The sequence below is a fragment of the Sylvia atricapilla genome, chromosome 12, assembly GCF_009819655.1.
Source record: "Sylvia atricapilla isolate bSylAtr1 chromosome 12, bSylAtr1.pri, whole genome shotgun sequence".
In the NCBI taxonomy this organism is placed as follows: Eukaryota; Metazoa; Chordata; class Aves; order Passeriformes; family Sylviidae; genus Sylvia; species Sylvia atricapilla.
The window spans coordinates 17,547,970-17,571,932 of NC_089151.1; the positions used below are offsets into that span (position 1 = coordinate 17,547,970).

Sequence of the window (23,963 nt, forward strand, 5' to 3'; positions counted from 1 at the left end):
GCTGGTCATGAGGTCTGACATTTTTATAAGTTTTGGTCCATTTGTATATTGGCGTTTAATTGTCCAACTACAGCTCCAGGCTGTGAGGCCCCATCCTTCTTGTTCCTCCCTTCTGTCCACTGTTGTTTGTGCTTTGGGCCTGAAAGTTGTCCTTGGTCTCCAGCAGGAAAAGGATTTGTTTTGTCTCCCTGCTCTGTGCAGAGCTGAGTGACACTGAATGTGAGCTCAGAACTGCCCCCCTGGGCAGCACAGAATCTGGAAATACAAGAGAGCTACAACTTAAGGCATCAGCAGGTACAGGCTCACTGCTTTCTAGCAGAGCTGGAGCCAGCCTCCTGTGTGATCCTGCCTGCATGGACATGCAGGATTGATTTGGGTTGGGAATTCGAGTCGTTGTCCTCACTGTGACTCTCCGGCTGTGGCCACCCCTCTCTCTCTCTCTCATTTTATATTCCATATTGCTTAGTCTGAAACCCAAGCAAAACAATTTCCATGGAATTTTCAGCATGGGAAATGTAGGCTTCCACAATAACACTACCAGAATCTTCCTTCTTTTGGAATGTTCTCAGATTTCAAAATGTAACAGTAAATCAACCTTTTGACTTTTCTGCTGGTATGGTCCCATGAGAAGGGGAAATGCAAACAATGTACTGACATACATTTTTTAAAGTCATCTTTTACTAAGAGATCTTTATCAAGTTCTGGTCTCAATAACTATTTCTGTTATTTTGCACAAGTGAGTTTATTTTTACTTTATGCATCTCAATTTTGCAAATATTTTGAGTCGGTATTTACTTTGATCAGCTAAAACAAATATTTTCTCTAGTTTGAAAGCACTACTTGAATAAAAGTGTCTGAATTTTCTCACATCGTAGCTGCTTTGTTTAGCACATGTACAAATTTGCTCTTGGTGATAATGTATATAATTAAATATAAATATATATGCACATACATGTAACTTTCATTCATAGCATGATTATATTTTCTTCAAAAGCCTTTGTGGACATTTTTACAGGTATTTAAAATGTCCTAACAGGCCAGTGTGAACAGAGGTTGAACAGAGGGAAGAAATATGGTTTCACAGCATGGAGCAGTGGATGTTGTATAGTAGGGCAAAAAATACATCTTGTTTAATAGAAATTAAGATGCCTACCTTGGTTTTAAAGGGAGGGGCTGTCTTTAGTAAAAGAGGCTTGAAATTAGGGGCAAGGGATGTAACTTTCAAAAGCAAGATGCCCCAAGAGATTCTGAAGTGGAAAATGCCCATCCTTCTCTCAGCTGCTTTCTAAAAGCTCTCCCAAGGTCTCCATTTATCATCCTCAAAACATGATCTGGTTTTCAAAATTGCTACAGATTCTTTGCCTCTTTATAAGGGACTACTGGAAATCAGCTGCTGATTTAACAGTAAAAGGATACTCTTTGGAATCCAATTTCATGTTCTTAAAAGCCGTTTTATTCATTGCACTTGAATTTGTATTAAAACTCTGCATCTCAGCAATTGTGATAATATTTACAATTTCATGACTGGTTTTGTTTATGCAGAATTAATCAACTCTTTATAAGCATAACATACCACCTGTGTGTAAGGAGAAATTTTACAATGGTTGGGATTTGTTAGAGGAAAAATACTTTTGTGAGGGGAAAGTCTGGCTGCAATTCTAATTTTCAGCTGAACTGGTCATTTGTGCCATGTTATCTTTTCCCCATATTTTAAATAAACTTCAAATAAAATTATTGCAGTCTCCCATTTATCTTAATAAAACTGAAATTTCAGCCTGTGAAGCAGTGGAACTGAAAGCAGGGTGCAGCAGCAGAGCTAAGGCAATGCTCCCACACTGAGTTGGAATTCTTTGTTTCTTGTGTGGACAAGCAAATGTGCTTTTAAAAAAGCATAATATAAACTACTCTATTTAGCTATATTTCTATTTAGCTGCTTGGTCTCCTGAGTTGCTACCATGCACAGTTCATCCATGTAGGTTATCTTCTAGAATACAGGAAGAAACAACAGCCAAGATGCTTTTTATCTCTTTGCCACTGCAGGTCTGCTAATGCTTTCTTGTCTTTTGTTTGTTTGTTTCTTTTTCTCCCCAGAGGAAGACAGATGTAAATTGTACTGCACAGCTGAAGACTTTGACTTTTTCTTTGCAATGTCCAGCAAAGTGAAGGATGGAACTCTGTGTTCTCCAAATAATTATGATGTTTGTATTGATGGAATATGTGAAGTAAGATAAAATTAAGTTTCTTACAATCCTAATGTCTATCTTTTTTTTATTAGTGGGCAATTGACTCCTTTAGGGAAAATGCAGCTGTTTCTTCAAATTCCCTTCTGTCTGAGTCCTTCACTTGTGCCTTTTGGTTGCAGCAAGTAGGGTGTGATCATGGACTTGGTTCCAAAGCTGTGTTGGATGCTTGTGGAGTTTGTAAAGGAGATAATTCAACGTGCAAGTTCTTTAAAGGCCAATACTTGACCCAGCACAAAGCTAATGGTAAGGAAAACTGTTCCCCACGATCATCAACTCACTGCTCTGCTGTGTCCCCATGTAATATATATATATGACTCCTTGCTCATTCAGGCAGTGGCTAAGGGTCCAGATGTGAGCTGAAAATCACAGGGAGAGTGAGAGGAGAGTTCACATTTCTCCTGTTTCTTGGTAACAAGAAGGCTGTGAGCATAAGTCTTGGTCAGTTAAACAATTCTCTTGTTTCTTGAGCCACATTTTCCCTTTATGTGTGAATTTCCTCTTGAAGGAGATTTTAGGATTCAGGCAAGTGAAAAAATAGCTGTCAGCAGCTCTGACTGGGATGGGACTGTGGAACATATAAAAAGCAATGCACAGCATAATGCCAAACATGACAGTATTTCCATGTCCATTTTCAAATTAAGTTGTCTGGAAGCTGTCCAGCTGTTTCAGTGGAAGATCCAGGCACTGGGAGGTGGGCTTTTCCTTAGTGGACTGTCCCAGGCTTCTTGGCAAATAATCTCACTGTGCTGCAGTTTTTCAGGCATAAAATTCAGATAAGATTTCAGTACCCACCGGGGTGTTTTGAGGATCTGTTTGCTGTTGGTCATAAGACATTATTTTACTGCAGTAATAGGTAATATGGTAATATAGTAATGCAGTAACATAGTAATATAGTAATGTAGTAATGTAGTTATAGTAATGTAGGCCAGGATATTGTCCAGGATGTAGAAATGTAGCCCTGGCTGTCAGCAGGGAGATGCTCTGGTATCCAGGGCTTTGTGAGGACTCTGCATCCCAGTGCACTTCACCTCAAAGCCCTTGTGGTTGGCAGTGGTACCTTCCAACTACTGTAGGGAGCTACAGGGAAAGCTGCAGAGGAGCCACCATTAGTGTGTTCTGCATTTTTCTAAGGTGAACTTGCTTTTTCTTGCCTTTAATCACGAGGAAAAATTTCAGGAATTGAAATACCTCAGAGTTAACTCTGATTACAGTCTGCATGGGGCGGGGGGCGGTGTGTGCGTGTTGAAATCAGAACTGGTTTTTCCTGGTGAAAACGGACTAACTTGGTGAGTCAGAACAGCTGTGTGCCTTCTGAACTTGTGCTGATTTTCAGGCTGGCTCGGAAAGACGGGCCAGGCCTCCATGTGTGCCAGCTGCCAACACGGTGCTGCCTCCTCCTCTCCTGACAGACTACTACGCGGTAGTGACGGTGCCGGCGGGTGCGCGCAGCATCCGGCTGCAGGAGATGCACGTGTCCCCCAGTTACCTGGCCGTGCGCAGCCTGGCCAGCAGGTACTACCTGACAGGAGACTGGACCATCGACTGGCCGGGGAAGTTCCCCTTTGCTGGGACAGTCTTTGATTACCAACGCTCCTTTAACCACCCCGAGAGTCTCTACGCGGCAGGACCCACTAATGAGACGCTGGTCTTTGAAGTAAGCCTGGCTCTTCTGTTTGTTCTTGCCCCTGATGTCCATTACAGGATTGGGAACGACAGCTTCAGCTCTGTGCTGGGGCTCTCAGACAGATTAGAGGATGGTGTTGAGTCACTACAGCATTCAGACTTCATTGTGTGGTCGTGCTGGGTTGAAGGGCCTTTCACTGCTTTATCGAAAGCTGTCACAAGTTCAGTGAAAAAGGAAGACCCATAAAACACCCTATAGCATAATTTCTGAATTGAACAGTGGTGATGGAGATTATAAATGCCTCCCATACGTTAATAATATAAAAATTAAAGGTACCATTATGTCAATGCTCAATGGTTACTGGTTCAAATAACGCTCCTGAAACTGCAGGTGAGTGGAGCCATTTTCACACCCACCTTGGATTGCAGTCAAAGTACCACACACAGGTTCCTGTAAAATGAATTTCCCTTGGTTCTGTTATTCTATTATATATGTTCATCTCGCAATCAAATTTGTGTCACCTACTTAGTTTGCCAGATGTCCTGTGTTGAAACTATTGTAAGCAGAAAGGAAAGTTGGTACTTACATGGTTAGTTCATGTTTTACAATTTTGAAATTGGCCTCTGCTACTGCTATTCTAAGAAAAATTTTCTTCTGCGTTAGGTTGCTTAGCTAGATTTTCCTTTAAAATCCATCAGAACACCTGAGGGGCCATTTCTGGCTGAATCATCGAGGGCTTTGTTTCCTGTCAGCTCCATTAGTTTGCCTTTTTTAGCTCTAGCAGGTGTCTTTGTAACTCAGCTGTTAAGTCTGTTTTGATGAATCCTTCCTTCTCTGTGAGAAGGAAAGATCGCTCCCCAGCCGGGATTGAGTTCCTCCCCACAGCTTCCAGCAGCACTCTGGAAGGTGCAGTGCCCCTGGGGAGCGTGGCAGCGAGTGCTGTGCCCCCTGTCTGAGGCAGCATCCTGCTGTCCTTGCCCCCATCCCATATCCCAGTCTCGAATTTGCTCCCTTGCCCAGCTTGGGCCTGTTAAACCAAGAGAGAGCAAGCCCAGACAAAAGCTTTCACAAGTCCAGTGAAGTGTGTATAGGGAATACTGAGGAGCTTTGCTGCTCTTCCTGCTGGCTGAATAATGGACTGAAATGTGTCCTGGAGAACCACTGAAGGCCTTGGACCATGGGCACGTTAAAGCTCTTTAGGGTGAACACAAGTTTTAGAACAGGCAGTTTGACATGGGCTAAGGGCTTGTCTTTCCACAAATTGCCATCACAATTCACAGTGCCTTTTGCAACGTCTTTCTCTGTTGAAGAATTTTCATTTTGGGTATGTGTGTTCATAGGGATCTTCCTTTAGTCCAGGCAGTTGGGTCTACAAGTGACAGACATGCTCCCCTCTCTGCAGATCATCTGCCTTGCACCAAAACAAGCACACTTACAAATACTATGAAATGTTAAGCTGAACTCCCAGGAATCTTATTTGTCATAACCCAAAGCAGATTTGAGCTGTATTATTATTACAGAGCTGAAATATGAATAATAAGTTGCCTGCAGGAAGACTTGGCTGCATATCATGCACATACTTTGCAGAATAAAGATTAAAGAAAATAAATTAATGCCAAATAACACTTCTATTTTCATCTTTTCAAATTATGCTAAACAGTTTTATTAAGATGTAACATTTAACTGGAGGCTGTTGCTCCTTTCAGAGCTTGTTTAGGCTTCCCTTGTATTTTTATTGAAATACCTACACCACTGGCATTTGTAGCGGGGGATTCTAATGACTAAAAATGTTATGTGAAGATTTATTTTTTCTCCTTTAATAATTTAAGCAACATTCAACAAGTCGAATTCTGAAAAAAAAATGCAGAATTTTCTCTTCAGAGATCTGCATTATTTACAACTTACCAGTAACTCCAAAAAGCAGAAATGCCAGAAAACTGAAGATATATGTTTTGAGAAACATATTGCTGAATGTCTGCTTGCACCCATAATAGTGAAACAAATCCTGCTTCAGCTCTAAACACCAGACACTGATAGCAGGCTGAAAAAAGGAGTATTTAAGGATACTACAGTGTAGCTTTTTCATTTTTATCTCACCTATAAGTTTCAAAGACACACACAAAACTGTCCTGCTGCAATTTATTATTCAAATAAATAAGTTTTATATAAAATAAGGTTTTCCAGGGTTTGGACCTGAACTTCTTCCTGTAATTTTTAGATTTTTTTTTTAATTAGGCTGTATTCAAAAGACATTTAATACTTATTTTCTAGATTAGGGCTGTTGTTTTTCTTCCAGAATAATTCACTGTGAGCCCTTGTAAAATGGTGCACTGCAGGTACTGACGACCTGAATAAATTGTTTGTATAATACAGGAGCTTTCATTATTCAGGTGGGCAGAAAACAGAAGGTTTTGCATCTGTATTCATTGCCATTCACCTATGTCTGAATGCCAGATTAACACAGCTTGTGCCCATTTCATTCTGCAGTTATAATTTTGGTAGAGATCTGTGTGGTGACTGAAGTGGTCCAGGTTTTTGCCTTTGTTTCTGCATGCAGAGCAGGCTGCAGGTATCCAGGAAGCTGCACGTCCTCCGAGCAGCATTCCCAGGAGAGGATGGGACCAGACAGGTCTGGCAAGTCTGTGCTCAAGGCAATCACTTCCTTTGAAATAGTCATCCTCCAAAATATTTTCTTGAAAGAGACATCTGAAGCATGTACTGAGAGAGCAGGAGGAGATGCAAATAAGAAAAGAAAAAATTTAAATTTCCCATTGTTTTGCACACCACAAGTTCAGCCTTGCAGTTCTCTGAGATGTGCTGTATTTATATTTTATAGTACAGTGTGTTCCTATGCATCTGCTTTTCTGTCAGGCTTTTCAGTAGTTCAGCTGAGCACGTATCATTTCATCAGACATAGCAGTCCTCAACACTGTTTAAAAATGGGTCAGAGACCAGAAAAAGACATAAAGTGCTATTCTTATTTACCCTAGAATTTCACCAAACCCTCCCCTCCATATCTATACTTCCCTGTGTTATAGATATGTAATTATGGGAATGAATAATTCTAAAAAAGACAAAGAGTAGAAACTCTGTAATTTAACTGGGTTGTGGGAGAAAAAGTACAAACTGTAGTGGCCAGATATTTTCTGAAGAGGAGAACATTGTGAGATGCATGTGGAATTAATATGTTTGACTTGTATTTCCTGAACACAACTGCTGGAAGGGTGAATGCACAATGAGGTTTTAGGATTCACTGGGATCCCTTCTGGATTGTTCAGGAATTGATTTCACAGAGGGAAGGGAAAACCCAGTAAACTGATGTCCTTCAAAATTTGTGCATCAGTGTCCTTCTGAAGGTAACATTACTCATATTTTTGGTGTTTATGGGTTTTCAAAACCCAGTAAAAACTGAAATGAAAACTATTCATAGATTCAGAAGGCAGTTGTTGAAATTGCCCAATTTAAATTACATGAAATAATGGTCAGTGATCAGAGGGGTAGAAATATGATTGATGCTAATTTGGGATGAGAAATTGATACCAGCTTTTTAAAATACAGTTTTCGCAGCATATTTTTCTCATCTTAAATAGAAACCTGCTGGAATATTTTTTTAATGTAGCTGAATACCTTCAGCTCATTTATCTGTTATTTGGACCTAGGTCATCCAAGGTCAGTTCTTCCAGTTTAAAGACCTTTTCAGTGTTTTTCTGTTAACTGAAAGATATTTAACTTGAGGAGAAACAGTCAGTATATTTGTAATTAATTATCTATTTGCAAACAAGAGCTGCCAGTGGGCACCACCAGCTGCTGAAAATCCTTTGGAGAAGGAGAACCTTCACAGGGCTCTGTCACGTGTGAGGCCCACTGGGAACATTCACTGGATGCAATATTCAGTCTCCCTCCACGACTCACTCAGATTCTGGGAAAGATTCTGAAAGGGCACAAAAACTTTATGTGGATATGAAAAAGGCTGCATGGCCAGGGATTGAGGAACTAATTTAAAAACATGAGAGTTTTGTAATTTTGTGTTCCATTCTATCAATAAGCAGATGAAGGAAGAATTAAGTGATTTGAGATGTCAAATACAACTGGAGAAAGCAAAGTTTGCCAGGATGAGACAGGATGAGTGTACTCACTGAAGTTTGCCTCAAACTTGGTGAAGCATTAAATCAAGAAATTGTGACATCTTTGTGAAATAAAGAGAGTTTATTTTAACATCAATAAATAACAGATGGAAAGGATGCTTTATAAAGAGGCAGACATCCACAGGAAGAGAAGGTGAATGGAGCTCCAAGGCAGGAATAGGTCTAATTAAATCCAGTAAATCACTTCCTCTTTATCAATAGGGGAAAATGGGAGAAGGGAGGCCAGGTGGAATGGCTTTACTGATGATGTAGCTGCCACTGGGAGAAAGCCAAGTTGCAGTTATAAAGGATTACATTTATTATTAGCTACTAGATGATAAATTTGTACTGATTTCCCCTGAAGAGAAAGTAGGCTAAAGAGACCTAAGATGTACTTATAAGATACAGATGTTGACTCAATACAATGGATAAAAGGGTTCTCCTGTAGTGAGGAGAGATTAGCTGGACAGCATCCCTGAAGGTTGTACATTTAGCATGTGAACAGTGAAAAAATGGAGCACAATAACAGTGGAAGATAAATTTGAAACAGCTGAAGTAGAAATGAGATCATATAGGACCCTTTCAAGGGTACTTTTTTTTTTTCCTTTTAATGACCTTAGTGGACTTGAAAAACAGTAGTTTGTCATAAGCTTTTAGTTAGGGCTGTGTTTAAAGTTATTTTAGAAGTACTGAAGAGATAAAACCCCTTTTGTCTTAAGGTTTGGCTTAAGTACCCAGTGGGTAATTCTTCCTTTACTGCTTTCCAAACAGGTGTTCTCCCACTTTCCTTTGAAGCCCTGGTGCTGCCACTGTCAAGGATCTCATCTAATAACCACCCATTCAAGACAACAGACTAGTTTTAAAACTTGTTTTAAACACTTTTCCACCAGAACCATATGCTGCGTGCTTAGATGTACCAGAATAAATTCATAGAAGTCCGTGGAATTAACCTCGATTGAACAGAGAAATCAGAATGTGGCTTAGGATGTTGGATGTAACAGTATTTATTAAACAGCATGTAGATCCCCAGTGGATGAGAGCTGCAGGTCTCAAGCAGAGCACAGCCAGGCACTTGCCTTCACAGAGACTTCTCTGCCCTCTCTGCAGATTGGTACATCCCCCTAAAGAAATTATCCAAGGCCTCCAAAGCATGGGAATGACCCAGGAAGTGTACATGATGTTTGCAATGTAGATGCAGCTTGAGGATGCAGATCAAAGGCACTGTGGATAATGGGATGTGGATACTGGGATTCAGAGTCTGGGCTCATGCCCATTTTCTGAAAGGGCACATGCAGAAAGTGTGCAGATGATGAAAATAGTCCTTTTTACCTGGGTTTTTTTCCTCTGTGCTCAGCTTCACTCTGAAAGTGATTTGTAAATGTCTGTTAGGCCTCCACAGAGATAACAAATCTTTTTTTCAGCATGGCAAGCATTAGTATTCTTTCCTATACATTGAACAAAACATTGTGTAAGGAATAGGAACTTAGCTTGTATCAATTAAACCTTCTTAATTCAATGTGCTGCAAGTAATTTCACATGCACTTCTCACAGTGAGAAAATACTGGAAAGCACTGAGTCAATCATAACAAAGCAATGTCCATGGACTCTTTAAAAATTTGATCTGCAAAACAGAGTATTATATTGGAAACTTAGGATGGACATGAGAAAAAAAATCTCAAAGGAGCAGATGCACATCTAGTTTAGAGAATTTATAGGTTTAGCTTTCACATCAAAATTAGCAGCAAAAGGAAAAGGTTCTTTACTCAGGAGAGTTCAATTTATCCATTGTTTTAACATTTTGTGCCGTAAGCTAAAGCCACAGCTCTTTTTGTTCGGAATAGATCCAGCAGATTCCAGCCGTAGAGCCTGTGGTTTTCCAACTCAAGGAGCTGTAAATTTTATAACTCTGCGCCCCGCGGTCAGAGCTGCTGAGTGTTGTGTCTGAAGTCAGGTGGTTGGTGTGTTAAAGGTAGACATTAAACAGTTCTGTTGAGGAACTGGAAATGTTTAAGGAGGTTGTTTGCCAGCTGTAAATTTGGGAGCAAATGCCAGTTGGCTGAAAAGATGCTGGAATGCATCCAGTTAAGTAGACTAGCACTGGAGGTCTTTCCAAATTTGTAGGTCTGATAACTTGGCTGAATATGCAGACTTCAGTTATTGGGTTGTTAAGAAGGGGCTTTATAATGAATGTTTGAAAATACGATAGAAAACTTTTTATATGCTCGTTACTTTGGCAAAATTGCAACTTTGCAATAGTATTGCATTCCTGATGAAAACTTGGTCCGACATTATACGTCGTGTACTGTTTTTCAGCTGAGCTCCAGCATATGGGTTTTTGTGCCCTCCAATAGTTTTGTCTCCAATACTGGTCCATAGTTTGGTTTTGTGCTTTTTTGCATGGCTGGTATGATACAGGAGAAGAGACACTTGACAGTGATGCAGCTCCTGCGTGGTAAACATTGCCTCTCGTAGCCTGCTGGGTGGGAAGGGGCTCTGGCTTTGGCTGCTGCCCAGCAAATAGAGAGGAAGTTCCCTTCTCCTGCCTGTTAGAATTGTGGCTACTTCCCAGTGTGCAAGCAGGGGGTGTAGCTCAAGCTCTTAAAATGTGTATGGCCCAGGTTGCCTGGTGTGCAGGATTTACCCCCCAAACACTCCCATGGCTGTTAGCTCCCTGCACCATTGTGGGGCTGTTCTGTGAAGGGATGGATTCTCATGCGTCTTCTTCTGGCTTGTCCCAGGTCATTCCCTTCACTCTGCTGAAGCACCGGCAGAATATTGACCTAACAGGAGTAAAACTGTCACTTTTACCTTCTCGTCCTCCCCTTTTCCTGTCCTGAACTCTCTGTTCAGAATGCATTCCATCTGTTCCTTGCCTCCACTGTTACAAAGAGCACTTTCAGAAGACAAATGTTCAGTCTAATACTTCAAGATATTTTTATTAGAGAAGTTTTAAACTCTGCTGCTTTTTGGCCACTGGCACAGCACATTTTTATGACAGTTGTCAGAATCAAATGAGATGAGGACTAACCCTTACACGAGGTTTTGTGGTATGAACAAAACCTCCTCCTCCTTTGACACATCTTATTAAAAGGCCAGACAGAATTTCAGCCTCTGCACTTGAAGGAACACAGAGCACCTACTGAAATGAGAGAAAGTGTTTCTGGCTGCCTGAGATGCTGAGATCTGTGCTAATACCTTAGACTTGGAGGATGAGTAAATGTAAATTAAAATATTTTGAGGTCTGGTCTGTAAGAAGAACCAGGGAAGGCATTGTTTTAAATGAAGAATAGTACTAGAGGGTTCAGTGCTTACTACAATTAACACACTGCATTTTTTTTTTCCTGAAGCTTTATGCTTCAGATATTTGTCTCAATTTGTCCTTGAGAGAAGAAGAGTAGAGTGAGCATGTTATTGCAACCTGTTTTATCTGCCAGTGGACTTGGGGTTCAATACTCCAACTCTAGAGCTGCAGTTTTAACAGCTGGACTTCTTGCTGTCAGCAGTCTGATAGATTGGTAAAAATAAAAATATTACTTTGGCTAAATTGCAGCTTTGCAATAGTATTGCATTCCTGATGAAAACTTGATCTAACATTGTACATCCTGTACTGTTTTTCAGAAGAGGTGTTTTCCTTCATTTGAAGGGGCTGTTAAATCTTATCACATTTACATCAGATAATGATGAATAACCAAGGGAAAAAGAAAAGTCCTGAGAAAAGTTACACTGGGAATGGTTTGAATAGAGTGCAGCAAACAGGGCACAGAAGCACACACTGGGGAAGGAGGGAGCCTAAAGTGAAATACAGAAGCTTTGTGAGATGCTCATTAGTGAGCCTCATGTTCTGGGAGCACTGGACACTGTGGAGGTTTCCTGGGGAGCCAGTAAGAGATCCTGGGATCTGGGGTGCATCCGTGCAGGGCAGAGAGGAGTTGCACAGCAGTCTCAGTTCTCATGTTTCCTAATTTCAGAGCGTTCCATTTTAATCCTGTTCTTGTAAAATAGTTGTGGTATATACTTGCATCTATGACTCACCCCCTAAAGCAGATCTGGTAATCCTACTTCTATCGAGAATTTTCATTCAAAATAGAGGTCAGTAATCACTCTCAGATCTATTTCTTCCATAGCCTCAGAGATATTCTAAGGTGCTCATGAATTAAGCTTGGATGGCTGAAAAAAAGTCACATGAAATACTGGATTTACCTATGCTTGAAGGAGTTTCTAATCTGAATCCTCCCAGGACAAGGCACATACTCCACAATTCATTTGGAAGTATTTGCCTTTTGCAGCCCTAATTGCTGTATTCTCAGTTAGGGTCATTATTGAGGTTCCCTGACTGAAATAAAATCTTTGGCTGCTAAGAATGGAAATGACAGCATCCGTTTTTCTTCCTTCTAGAAAAGTAAACACTGTGCAGTCCAGATCCTTCATGTGTTCAACATTATTGAGCTGCAGGTCTTGTAAATTTGGTCTGAATTTTCACTGTCATGGGCAATTTCTCTTTTCCAATAGGTATATTTTCACAATACCTTAAAACCCTTGGCTACATTTCAAAATGTTATTATATTCCTCTGTCTTAAACACCATAAATGAGAGTTTGTTGCTATTTTATGAAACCAGTCTCTACAGAGGTCGGTTCTACTTGTATGGATTGCTTAAGTGCTCACATCAGACATTATGTAAACTTCATTGAAAAGTTATTAATATTTTGAATGGCAATTATTAACATAGACTCATATGGTACTTGAAATGCTAATGCTTATCAAAAAGCATATTTAGGAGCTGAGGTTAACTGCACCTGCTCTTTATGTTACTGTGACAAGATCCATATTGGTTAAGAGTAGAAACTCATTAGAGCTCTGTAACTGTAAACTCCCACACTGTTTCTACTGAGTGTGGATATAAATGCACTTTGCTGCCAAAAGTTTCTAAAATAAATGTTAAGTAGAAATTTCTCCCAAAATTTACGTATGTATCAGATGTTCATGCATCTTGCAGTGGTTATAATTCAATCTTGAAATGAATACAGTGAATGAAAACTGCAATATAGTTCACCACTAAAATAGTACACCCTCGAGAGCTTGGACTCCCTTAGTTAAATGACAGAGATTGTTACTACAGTCAGTAATCACATTTTCTATAAATTTTCTAACACCTTATGCTGAAATGGTGAATAAAAGTTTTTTTTCCAATCCTTTTTTTCTTGTGTAGGCACTCAAGGACACATTCTCTCCTGTAATGAAGCTTTATCAGCTTCAATCACCATGAGAAAAATTCCAGCTGAGGGTCTTACAAACACAATTTATCACCAGTCTGCACAGAAAAGAGGGTTTTTACGAGAAAGAGACTTGTGTTTTATACCCTCAGCCTCAAGGACTGAGGAAGCCATCTCCAGCCCCACAGCTATGCTGCTGCTCTGCTAAAGCTTCTGCCAGGAGAACATTTTAGTCCTGCTTGGTGGGCAAAGGCTTCCTCCTCGCTAGATATTGCATTTAGGTAAAACCTTACAAAGGGAAAGCCTGGTAAAACCATGGCTCACGCCTGCTGCTTTGGCTAAGCAGAAGAGGGCTGTGGGAAAATGACACAGCTGAATCAGAGGTAGAAAAACAAGTTATATAACCGTTAGGTGTTCACACAGTGGTGTAGGGTAGCTGGTTGAATAGTGTTATGATTTAAAACCATGTAACTGATAAAGTCCTGACTGCTTAGCGAGGCCTGGTTTTAGCAATAAGGCGGCTCTGCTTTGCACTGCCTGGGAACCCTGCATCACTACAGACCCTCACCCACAGCTGGAAGGATCAGCCTGCATTTGCTTACTGTAATAAATGATCAGCCAATTTTATCAAAAAGAAATTTATTGAAAAATTGCTAAATGAAGGTCTGAGCAAGCCACCAGCAAAGCTCAGCACCGAGCCCAGGGTCGGAACTGGGTGAGCCTCAGATCTGGCCTCTGTCGCACCAAATCTCCCCGTGCACGAAGTCAATCTTCACAGGGTCGGTTTTCATACAGTTTTTCAACTGGACAGTGGGTTGCCTCATCCTTTTGTTCCTCTTGTCTTCGTTGCATATTCATATTTCTTTCTCTCGTGGCTGCCGGGCCGATGAATAGTTTTCTGGGCAGGGATGGACACTTGATTGCATTTATGGGAACCAAGCATTGGGACGCACACCCATGACAATGTCATAAGACTTCCATCAGGTGTTGGTCACTGGGTCGTTGGCAGTCCCATCTTCGGAGGAGACCCATCTCCTCTTGGAGGCACCCTTCTTTCTGTTGCAAATTCCTCCGTTTCTGGCAGAGGCGTGGCAGGATTCCCAAACACCTTTATTTCTTACACATGTATGTTGATTTTATACCACATTTTACCATAAATCACGAATTAATTCCACAAAATATATCACACTTCCTAAAGAGAGGAGATGTGTCCTGTGCCCAGATCCCAAATCCACGCCCTGCAGTGGGCCAGGCAGGGAGCAGCCCCTGGCAGGGGGATCCTGTGCGTGCAGGGACCCACTGGCTCAGGGCCAGGGCAGACATTTTGGGCTGATGTTCCACCTCTGCTGAAGGCACTGCTCCTTCTCTGACCCAGTCAGGTGCCCCTGATTTTCATGAAGGGACTCTGTTTCTGCACCCTCTCTTACCGACCTGCAGTTGTTGGTCCAGTCAATGCTTTCCTGCTTAGGAACTGATAGTCTTTCCTTTGGGTCTCCCGAAAATCCTCTCACAAGCATGCTGTGTGACCATATATTTTGTGTGTATCTTATTTAGTTCATCTTCCTTCAGACTGACAGAATCTTTTTTTTTTTTTTTACCTCCTCCCCACCTTTTTTTTTTTTTTTTTTTTAATAAACCTCAAATATCTCTCTACAGATCCTGTTACAAGGCAAAAACCCTGGGATTTCTTGGGAATATACATTTGCCAAAACCAGCATTGAAAACAAGACATCTGTCAGAAAACACAGCTACTCCTGGGTGACAGTACAGTCTGAGTGCTCAGTGACCTGTGGTGGTGGTAGGTGACTTTCCCATTGCCAAGCTTCTTTTTTTTTTTCTTTTTTTTTTTTTTTTAAAGCATCTCAAATCTTTTCAGCTGCCTTTAATCTTGCAAATATATATTGATACATACAGGGAGTTACACTGAACACCTGGTCCTTATTTTTTTATCTGATAGCATAGAACATAAAGGAAATAACTTTGTAGTGCCTTTAGAGTAAAAAGTATTTGTGCTAGTGAGTCAGTCTTTTTTGTTTAGGTCAACCCATATGTGTATCATATCTTCCTTTTGAAGTAATATGGAAATTATTTATGCACTTTGGTTTCCTTTTTGCTTGCACAGACACCTATTTGTTTTTATAAATCTTGCATGGTTGGTCAGTGAAAGTAAATCTGGGATGTAAAGAAAGCAAAAAGCTGGCATGTGGAAAGTCTGTAATATCAAAGGATATGACTGGGCACTGAAGGAAATGCTCCTGTATTGGCAAAAATGTTCTGGTGAAATTCAGGAATACCTTGCTGGTGCATTGTCTGAACTTCACAGCATCTCAGTAAATGGTTTCTGGAAGAAAGATCTACCAGGAGCACTGCAGCCATAAAATATAACAGCTGTATTTTCTTCCTTCCCTTTAAAAGGTTGCAGCATGGATATAAAAATTATGAAAACATTCTTATTTCCAAATTTGATTCACTCTGCCCAATGAACCATGTGTGAGGTGAATGATAGATCTCAGTTAAAAGATAAATCTATAAAATCACTGAAGGCAGTTCAGTAATTGTCCTGCTGCTGACACTTGATTGAATCTAAGGTACAGGTACCTGCAGCACTCTGGGGTCTGTAGAGATTCACTGTAAAAAGTTTATAGAATGTTTATTTGTAGTTTTCAAGTATTTGAAGAGGGCTCTAAGCAAGCACTGCTAGTGTCTGCAGGGAATTTAGATTTGAATAATTACCAATTTTTGCTGGGGGAACAGTCTGCAAATCTGTTGTTTATAGCTAAAATGTTTTATCTGACTTCAGTATTCTCTGTGCTACAGAGAAGGAAATCAATGTTAAAAACATGTTGCCACATAAACCTATATTTTATTTAGTTCAAGTCAGTGGATTTGTTGCAAGGATGAGTTTAGGCTTGTTTAGTTAAAATTGTTCCCTACTACTTTTTTGCTCTTACATTTCAAGTACAGGTTTGTTGTAGTGTATTCTTTTCTAATCATTCCACAGGACACATTACAGCAAAAGCGATTTGTTTGGAAGATCATCGTGCACGAGTCAACACCTCCTTTTGCGGCCCAAGGACAAAGCCTTTAACTGAAACAAAACTCTGCAACACAAATCCCTGCCCAGCCTAGTAAGTTCCCTGGGGTTTTGTGCCTGCTGGCTGTGCCTGGCTGTGCCAGGACGGAATCCCCTCAGGGGAATTGTTTGCCTGCTGGATGAACCTCCTCTGTGCTCTGTAAATGGGAACCAGGAATTGTTTAAGACGTTCTGCCCAGGGCTCCCAGTGGGGTTTTGGGTCTGATGCCTAAAACAAGGGCTCCTGAGGGCTCTGTCCCCGTGCTAGGGTGACACAGGGAGAATCCAGCTTTCTCAGAGGCTCCTTCTACCACCTTTCCTCATCTTGAATCACTAAGCCCATTTCCTGAGTAAAGTGCTACTCCCTGTGTGGAAGCTTGGCCCCATGACTCACATTCCACATATTAGATTAGGTTAAAAGAGTCTTGTGAAGTGTAATTAGTGACTTTTGGACAAAATGTCCCACAGAGTATTGTGATGTCACAAAGAGGACAATCTGAACCAAATGAGCTGTCAGCAAAGCTCCTGGCGCCCACAAAAATCTATATGAAGGCATTGCCTTTGTGAACAATCTTATTTTCTAAAAGATGTAAGAAAGGCGAGATGCAAAGGAAGACATTGACATATAGATAAGCACTTAGAACCCAGCTGGTCTAAATCAATTTAAAAACCAAGGGAGTTACACTGATTTATAGTAGCTGAAGTAGAGGTCCTTTGGAAGAAAAAAAGTTGTGTGCTCATGTAATTAAACACAGTATTATGTGGCTTAGGATATAAATGGATAGATGAAAGGACACAGTGGCCATCCTTCTTCCTCTGGTTATTTCACTTTTGGATTCCTGACTTTGCAACCTCAGCATCATTTTAATTTTATATTAAAGATCAGAAAAGCTGTATTATGTTGGACAAGACATTTAAACCTCTGGAACAGGAGATTTTCTGAAGGAATATATTGAAAAAATAAGAGTGTTTCAGTCAGTGGGAAGTAAATATCCTTGAAGATGCATTGGAGCAGAAGAAATGGAGGAAGGGTCCAGACCTGGCGTCATCTGCTGGTTTTACTCTGGGGTGATAAAAGCAGCAGTAAAAGCAGTTGGCTAAGCCTGCTCCCATACTTCATAAAATATCCCATTTAATGATGTTTAATAGGAAGCATTCCTCATCCCCCCCCAGTCTAGGAGAGGATGGTGGGGCAAAGCAAAAAGATGCATGTGTTCTTTAGTGGCTTTGGTTTTACTTAAAAATCCATGCTTTGCAATATGTTGAACATACTGAAAAATAGTCCAGTAATAGTTTGGAATTTCCTGCAAATTTAAAGACTACAGCAGAGTACACAAAACCCAAATGCCAAATTACACACTATGACCACAAAACGATAGAGATAAGGTTTAAATAATGGTACCTTGTGACATGAGAGCCCCATGTTACTGCTTCAGCACTTTCTTTAGATTGCATTTAGCCACATGATTTTCTCAATACCAATTTTAAGTAACTTTTTTCATGTGCAACTTATCTTCTGCCAGGACTATTTTTATCCAACGAACACAGAAATTTACTGTCTGTGATGTCTCCAGGAGTCTGTCTAAGCTCTTTCTGCTTACCTTTGTTTTGATGTGGCATCATTATGCTATAAAGCTCCACCCGAATCAGATTTATTTATATTGACCACACACAAAATTTCTGTTTCTGATAACCTGAGATCCTCATGTATTTTGAACATTCACTGATATATATTTACCATGAAAATTCTGAATATCCATTTTGACACACAGTGCATACACAACTTTTCTATGATTTACTACTTTGGAACAAAATTAATGAGTTGAACCCTAAAAAGAGTACAAAAAGAAAAGATGTAAAAGCCCCAAGCACCTCTAGGGAAAAATAGTTCAACTCACAAATTAATTAGTCTTAAAATCCTTAGGATATATTAATGCATGGAGGATCTACATGTAGGACCATGCCTTAAATTAACAGGTTGCCATTCAGCTGAGTGAAACTGTGCCAAGATATCTCTGCTGAGGGATCTGCCCAGAAACTCACAGCATGTAATATTTCCCATAAACCCAAGACAGCCAACAGGGGAAAAAAAATAGGATTAATAAATACCATGGTGGAAACAAAAGAATGTTTAATAGCCAGCAAATAAAGCAAATGCAAATACACCAGGCAGAACGGGCAAGGGAAAGAGGTGGCAGATGAGACACAAGTGTGTCAGTCTGGGGACATAAAGAGGCTCCAGACTTGTAAAGGTCAGTGAGGAATAATTGCTGCATAAGAACAAAGGCTGATTAGTCTGACTGGGACCAAACTACTGTCCCACACAGAAAGGCACCAGCACTGCACACTGCTGTTGTTGGATTTCAGAGCTGCCAAATCTGGTCATAATTATTTAGTTATTTGAACTCATGAAAGATACTCTTGGATCATGGCCTAGATAATCTTGGAAAAAAGAAGTTTACTAGAGGACATTTAAGTAGGTTTACTGCTCTCTCCTCTGTGAAGAGGGGAACTTTCTGGGCAGTTATGGTGAATAAACTCTTAAAATGAAGACTTTTGGTCACTCTACCAATGACCATTGTCTGAAACATCAAGGGAAACTAATTAAAATTCGTAAAATGGACTAAAACCCTTTTCCCAGAACTTTGTAGCTCAATGGCCCAAATATTTATAAATCAGACAAAAAGGAAACTTCTGACGTCTTCTGGAATTACATAACGACTGACTTTTCACATTAATATTTGTCCATAAATTAGTGCCTTTTACATTTCTCACTACTTTTGGCAGTTCCTGAAGTTGCTAGACGCTGAGAGCTGGGATTTCTTCTATTCTCAAAGACATTTTTCAAAACCAGGCTTTTAATGAATTTTTTACAAATTAAAATTAGCTTTGTTTTCAGGCAGCTGTGAATAGACAGGCAACTGGGATGCTGTGCATCTTTCACACAGAATGAAAAAAGCTTTCTTGTCATTAAAACTGTATGGAAGCAGCTATTCCAGTGGTCCCAGGATTGATGCTGTGGGAAACTGTGGAAGCAGGATAGGCTAAGTGGTCAGATATGAGACAATAACCTTTTCCATGACATAAAATTACTAGAAATTTGTCAACTGTTTAAAAATCTTCCATTTGATTTCATTTCTGGGTCTTTGAATAAGAGTTCTGGATGAGTAACCATTTAGTAATTCATAATTTCTTCTGCTTTTTCACTTCTGTTTTCCTATCTGGCTGTAATTATGGTCTTACATTGGAAGGCTTCAGGGACAAAGACACTTGGTTGCATGTTTGTTTGCAAAGTGTCCCACAAGGCCTGGGGACTAACTCAGAGCTTCAAGAATAGAAATAGTGAGCAGCTCCTGGCATTTCAAAACTGAACTTAGCCCAAGCAATTGGCAATAACCCCTCAGACTTTGTGTCACTTGGGGGACATGACGTGTAAACTGCAGCATCCCTGTGCCTGAGCACACATTGTCCAACAGCTTGTGCTGGTTAAATTGCCTCTGTTTTATTTAGATTCTGCATCAACTGTCTGCCAGATTTATTAGTCTGAGGATATGTGAATCATTGAGTCAGGGAATCATAAAGTCACTGCGTGCTTTGGGTTGGAAGGGACCTTAAGGCTCATCCCATTCCACCCCAGCCATGGCAGGGACACCTCCCACTGTCCCAGGTGATCCAAGCCCCAGTGTCCAAGCTGGCCTTGGGCACTGCCAGGGATCCAGGGGCAGCCATAGCTGCTCTGGGCACCCTGTGCCAGGGCCTGCCCACCCTGCCAGGGAACAATTCCTTCCCTTGTATCTAATCTAAACCTGCCCTCCTTCAGCTTAAAGCCATTTCCGCTTTTCCTTGTGCATTCCCTTGTGAAAAGTCCACCTCCAGCTCTATTCCAGGCTTCCCTCAGGTACTGGAAGGCTGCACTTAGGTCAGCCTGGAGCCTTTGTTTTTCCAGGCTGAACAGCCCCAACTGTCTCAGCCTTTCAGAGGCTTTTCATTTCCTCAAGACACCAGTGACAGGACTGCAGGTTTTAGCAATCAAGGTTTTTTCATGAATAAAGTAGGGTTTGACAGAAATGCCAGCATTTGTCATCCTGTGTGAGTGGAGTGTATCTCAGCACAAACACGGTCGGTACCTACTTGGTTAAATTCTATCTTATCTAATTATATCTTCTGATTGTATCTTTTAAATACTCCCCCAGTTGCAATGGTGCATGAATGAATGAATGAATGAATGAGTGAATGAATGAGATGCTCCATCTCTTTCAGTCCCTGTGGAGTTCCAGATTCCAGGTCAGATTCATAGGTAAACTGGTTCTAGTGGATAAAAGCTATAAATAAACAATACTTGTTTTTCTAGTGGAGCGACTTACATTTAATCCCTACAGAAAGTTCCATGTTTTGAAAATAGATATGTAATTGCAGCTTTTTGATTGCTTGCACAGATACCAGTACACAGGAGATAGGCTGAGCAGGATCCCTGGATAATTCACATTTGATAGGTGGCTGGGTTTATTGATTTTCTAAAGCTAATTGCACTGCTGTGTTCCTAACACACGTTTCCTCCTTTCAGCTGGTCAGCAGGTGAATGGAGCACGTGCAGCAAGTCTTGTGGAGGGGGACAGCAAAGTCGTCTCATTCAGTGTGTCCAGAAGAAAGCTTTCCAAGGGGAGGAGGTGGTGGCCCATTCCCTGTGTCCTGTCAGCACCCCAGCACAGGTGCAGGTGTGCAGTAGCCAGGACTGCCCACCTGAATGGAGCCCTGGCCCGTGGTCTCAGGTAATTTGGAGAAAAACTTACATTTTTGTCTGCTGGCATAAAGAAAATACTGCAAAAAATTCTGGAAAAGGAGAACAGTGCAAATACTGTGGAGATCAGTGCTTTGCAAGTGGCTTTTTTCTTGAAGATAATATGCAAGCCATGTTTGTATAAACAGGTGAACTAAATGTGCATTGTAACCAGCCTTCAGAAGAGCTGGCACATAAGGGCTTGCCAGAAGTGAGCACATGGTGTTCTTTTAGGTACATACAAGCAGATGGATAATTTTTCTGGATTCATAATTTAAGGCTCTATGAATTCTTCAGACCAACAACCCTCTATGGGGTTACTTCCCAAGCAGCTCCAAGGGACCCACAGGGATGACAGAATCACAGAATTTTGGAATGGTTTAGGTTGGAAGGGGCCTTAAAGCCCATCCCATCCCACCCCTGCACACCTTCCACTGTCCCAAGCCCCAGTGTTCAACCTGGCCTTGGATATTTCCGGGAATGGGGCAGCCACAGGTTCTCTGGGCACCCTGTGCCAGGGCCTGCCCACCCTCCCAGGGAACAATTCCTTCCTAACATCTAATCTAAACCCAGCCTCTCTGCACAAATCAGGGTTGTTTGAAATGAAAAGATCATATTCTTTGTTTGTAGAAGGATTAAACCCACAGATTTTCAGCATGCAGATACTTCTGTTACATCCTCAGCACAACAGTGCTTTCATGAAATCTTTTAAAAACATTTGTAATTTGATACACAGAGTGATTCTGCCTTAGAACATGCCCCATGATTATTGGTAGAAGGAACAGTTAGGAGAGGATGCGAGCAGGTGGGAAGCTGGCAGCATTATTTCAGGGCTCTTTGCTTCATTTCATCACAAATGGCTCATTCAGGCATTTTGTTTTAAGGCAGTGCAAACCACAGCAAGCCTGTTCCACTGAACCATGGCTCAGCAATGCATATTTATTCTGATGACTCGTCCTAAGCTGCAGTTGGCAAGTGAAATATCTCCTTAACCATTGTCTGTATCAGATTCTGTCTCCTGGCGAGATTCCTTTGGTGAAGGAGTTATATGTATCAATTCCCTGGGCAGTTTCCTCTGCCTCCATCTCATCCCTCTAGGCCGAGGTGAGGACAAAATGACAAATAGCTGAGAGCATCTTGCCATGGAAGATTCTGTGATGGGAGCTTAGGACCAGATTTCTACTATGCTGAGCAGGGAAAAAAGCATTTTTCTCACAAAGGCATTTTGCTCACAAGTCCAACTTACCTCATCTACGGAAAAGAGATATTATTTGTCTGTTCTACATGGGGACTAAGAGAGTTCACAGCTTACATTAAAAAAGCACTTAGGACAATGTTGTAGAAGTGACACACAGATGTTACTGTTACTTATTTACCAATAGGTTTTCAAGTTTACTGACATCGCAATGGCAGCTGTACAGCACATTAGCCATGCTTTCTGTGCTCTGCTGAAAAATGCAAATAATGCAAATTTTCATTTCCTCCAGTTCAAAGAAGTATTTCTTTCCATCACAGTGCTCCAAGACTTGTGGGAGAGGTATTAAGAAACGAGATGTCTACTGCAAGAGTACTGGTTCTCCCAAGGTGAAAATCCTGCCTGAGAGCATGTGCAGCACAGACCCCAAGCCTGAGTCGCAGCAGACCTGTGTGCTCAGGCGCTGTCCCAAAAACGACCGGCTCCAGTGGGTGATTTCTTCCTGGAGTGAGGTAAAGTGGTGCACTTGCATGGCTCACTGCCTGCCCTGGCTCCTCTTGGGACACATACAAACCACGGGGAGGAAAGAGAGCTGAGCTGTTGTTTGGAAATCAGGTATTCTAGGTGAGGTGCTGTAAACCCCAGATGTAGATGGATCTACCCCAGTGTCTTTGTTAATCACTACCTGGGGTTCACATTTCAGTTTACTTTTTACAGAGCGTGGGATCTGTGGGATTAGCTCTGTGATGCTTTTATAATGCAGGGTTTGGGGTGTGTGGCACATCAGCCCTTCCCCTTTACCTGCCCGTGTTTGTGAGGCTGCAGCAGCTGTGCTTTGCCTCTGCAGTGCTCAGCCTCCTGCGGGCCCGGCCTGCGGCAGCGAGAGCTCAAATGCGGCGAGAAGAGCGTCCACGGGAAGCTGCTCACCTTCCCCCAGAGGAGGTGCAGGAACATCAAGAAACCAAACACCAACCTGGAGGAAGCTTGCAACAAGGGAGCCTGTCCATCTCAGACTCTGTACAGCATGGTGTCTGGCTGGTATTCCTCGCCATGGCAGCAGGTAGGAATGGGAAATCAGAGGTGGCGCGGCACACAGGGACTGCCCTCAGTGCTAACAGGCTCCATGTGGCTCCTGCACAGAGCCATTCCCTAAGGACCACACCACTCGACACTGGGATGGGATGCAGCTGGTCCACATCCATCATGTGCTTCGGTGCAGCTCAGTTCTTTGTCCTGAAACTGAAGAATGTCACCTAAAAATGTTATTCATGCTTGAGAGGCACTGCATTCCATACTCATTTTCCAACACTTTCTTCTCAGTCTTCTTCAAAGTGCTCTGTGGTTGAACTACTACATATCTCTATGTACAATGTATCTGAGCATCTGCACAGATTGCCTGGAATTCCCTAAATACTATGATTAATTGTGGGATCAGTCTGTATTTGTTCCTACATTCCTGCAAACAAGCTTCTGTATTTCTGGAACTTTTCTTCTTTATGAGTCATATATCAGTGAGACAGGCACTCATTTAATAATATTTACATGAAACAATGTATGCCTGACAATTGCAATCAGATGAAAATGATCACATTTATCTTAAAGACAACTTTTCATGAAACACATAAAAGTAAAAGGCTTATTAATTTTAAAATACATCATTGTTCTTCCTGCAAACTCATAGTGGTTTTCCCCAGATACTGCCATAATTATGGTTC

General features: G+C 41.3%; 1 protein-coding gene across 1 annotated transcript in view; it reads left to right on the forward strand.

Annotated features, from left to right (window-relative positions):
• Positions 1-23,963, forward strand: part of ADAMTS18 (ADAM metallopeptidase with thrombospondin type 1 motif 18) — a 78,445-nt gene that overhangs the window by 48,411 nt on the left and 6,071 nt on the right. Inside the window, exons 14-21 of the mRNA XM_066327956.1 lie at positions 2,092-2,222; positions 2,363-2,486; positions 3,653-3,897; positions 14,860-15,001; positions 16,205-16,331; positions 20,841-21,045; positions 22,569-22,760; positions 23,096-23,308. Of these exons, the coding sequence (XP_066184053.1) occupies positions 2,092-2,222; positions 2,363-2,486; positions 3,653-3,897; positions 14,860-15,001; positions 16,205-16,331; positions 20,841-21,045; positions 22,569-22,760; positions 23,096-23,308 (1,379 nt within the window). The remainder of the gene's footprint in view (positions 1-2,091; positions 2,223-2,362; positions 2,487-3,652; positions 3,898-14,859; positions 15,002-16,204; positions 16,332-20,840; positions 21,046-22,568; positions 22,761-23,095; positions 23,309-23,963) is intronic.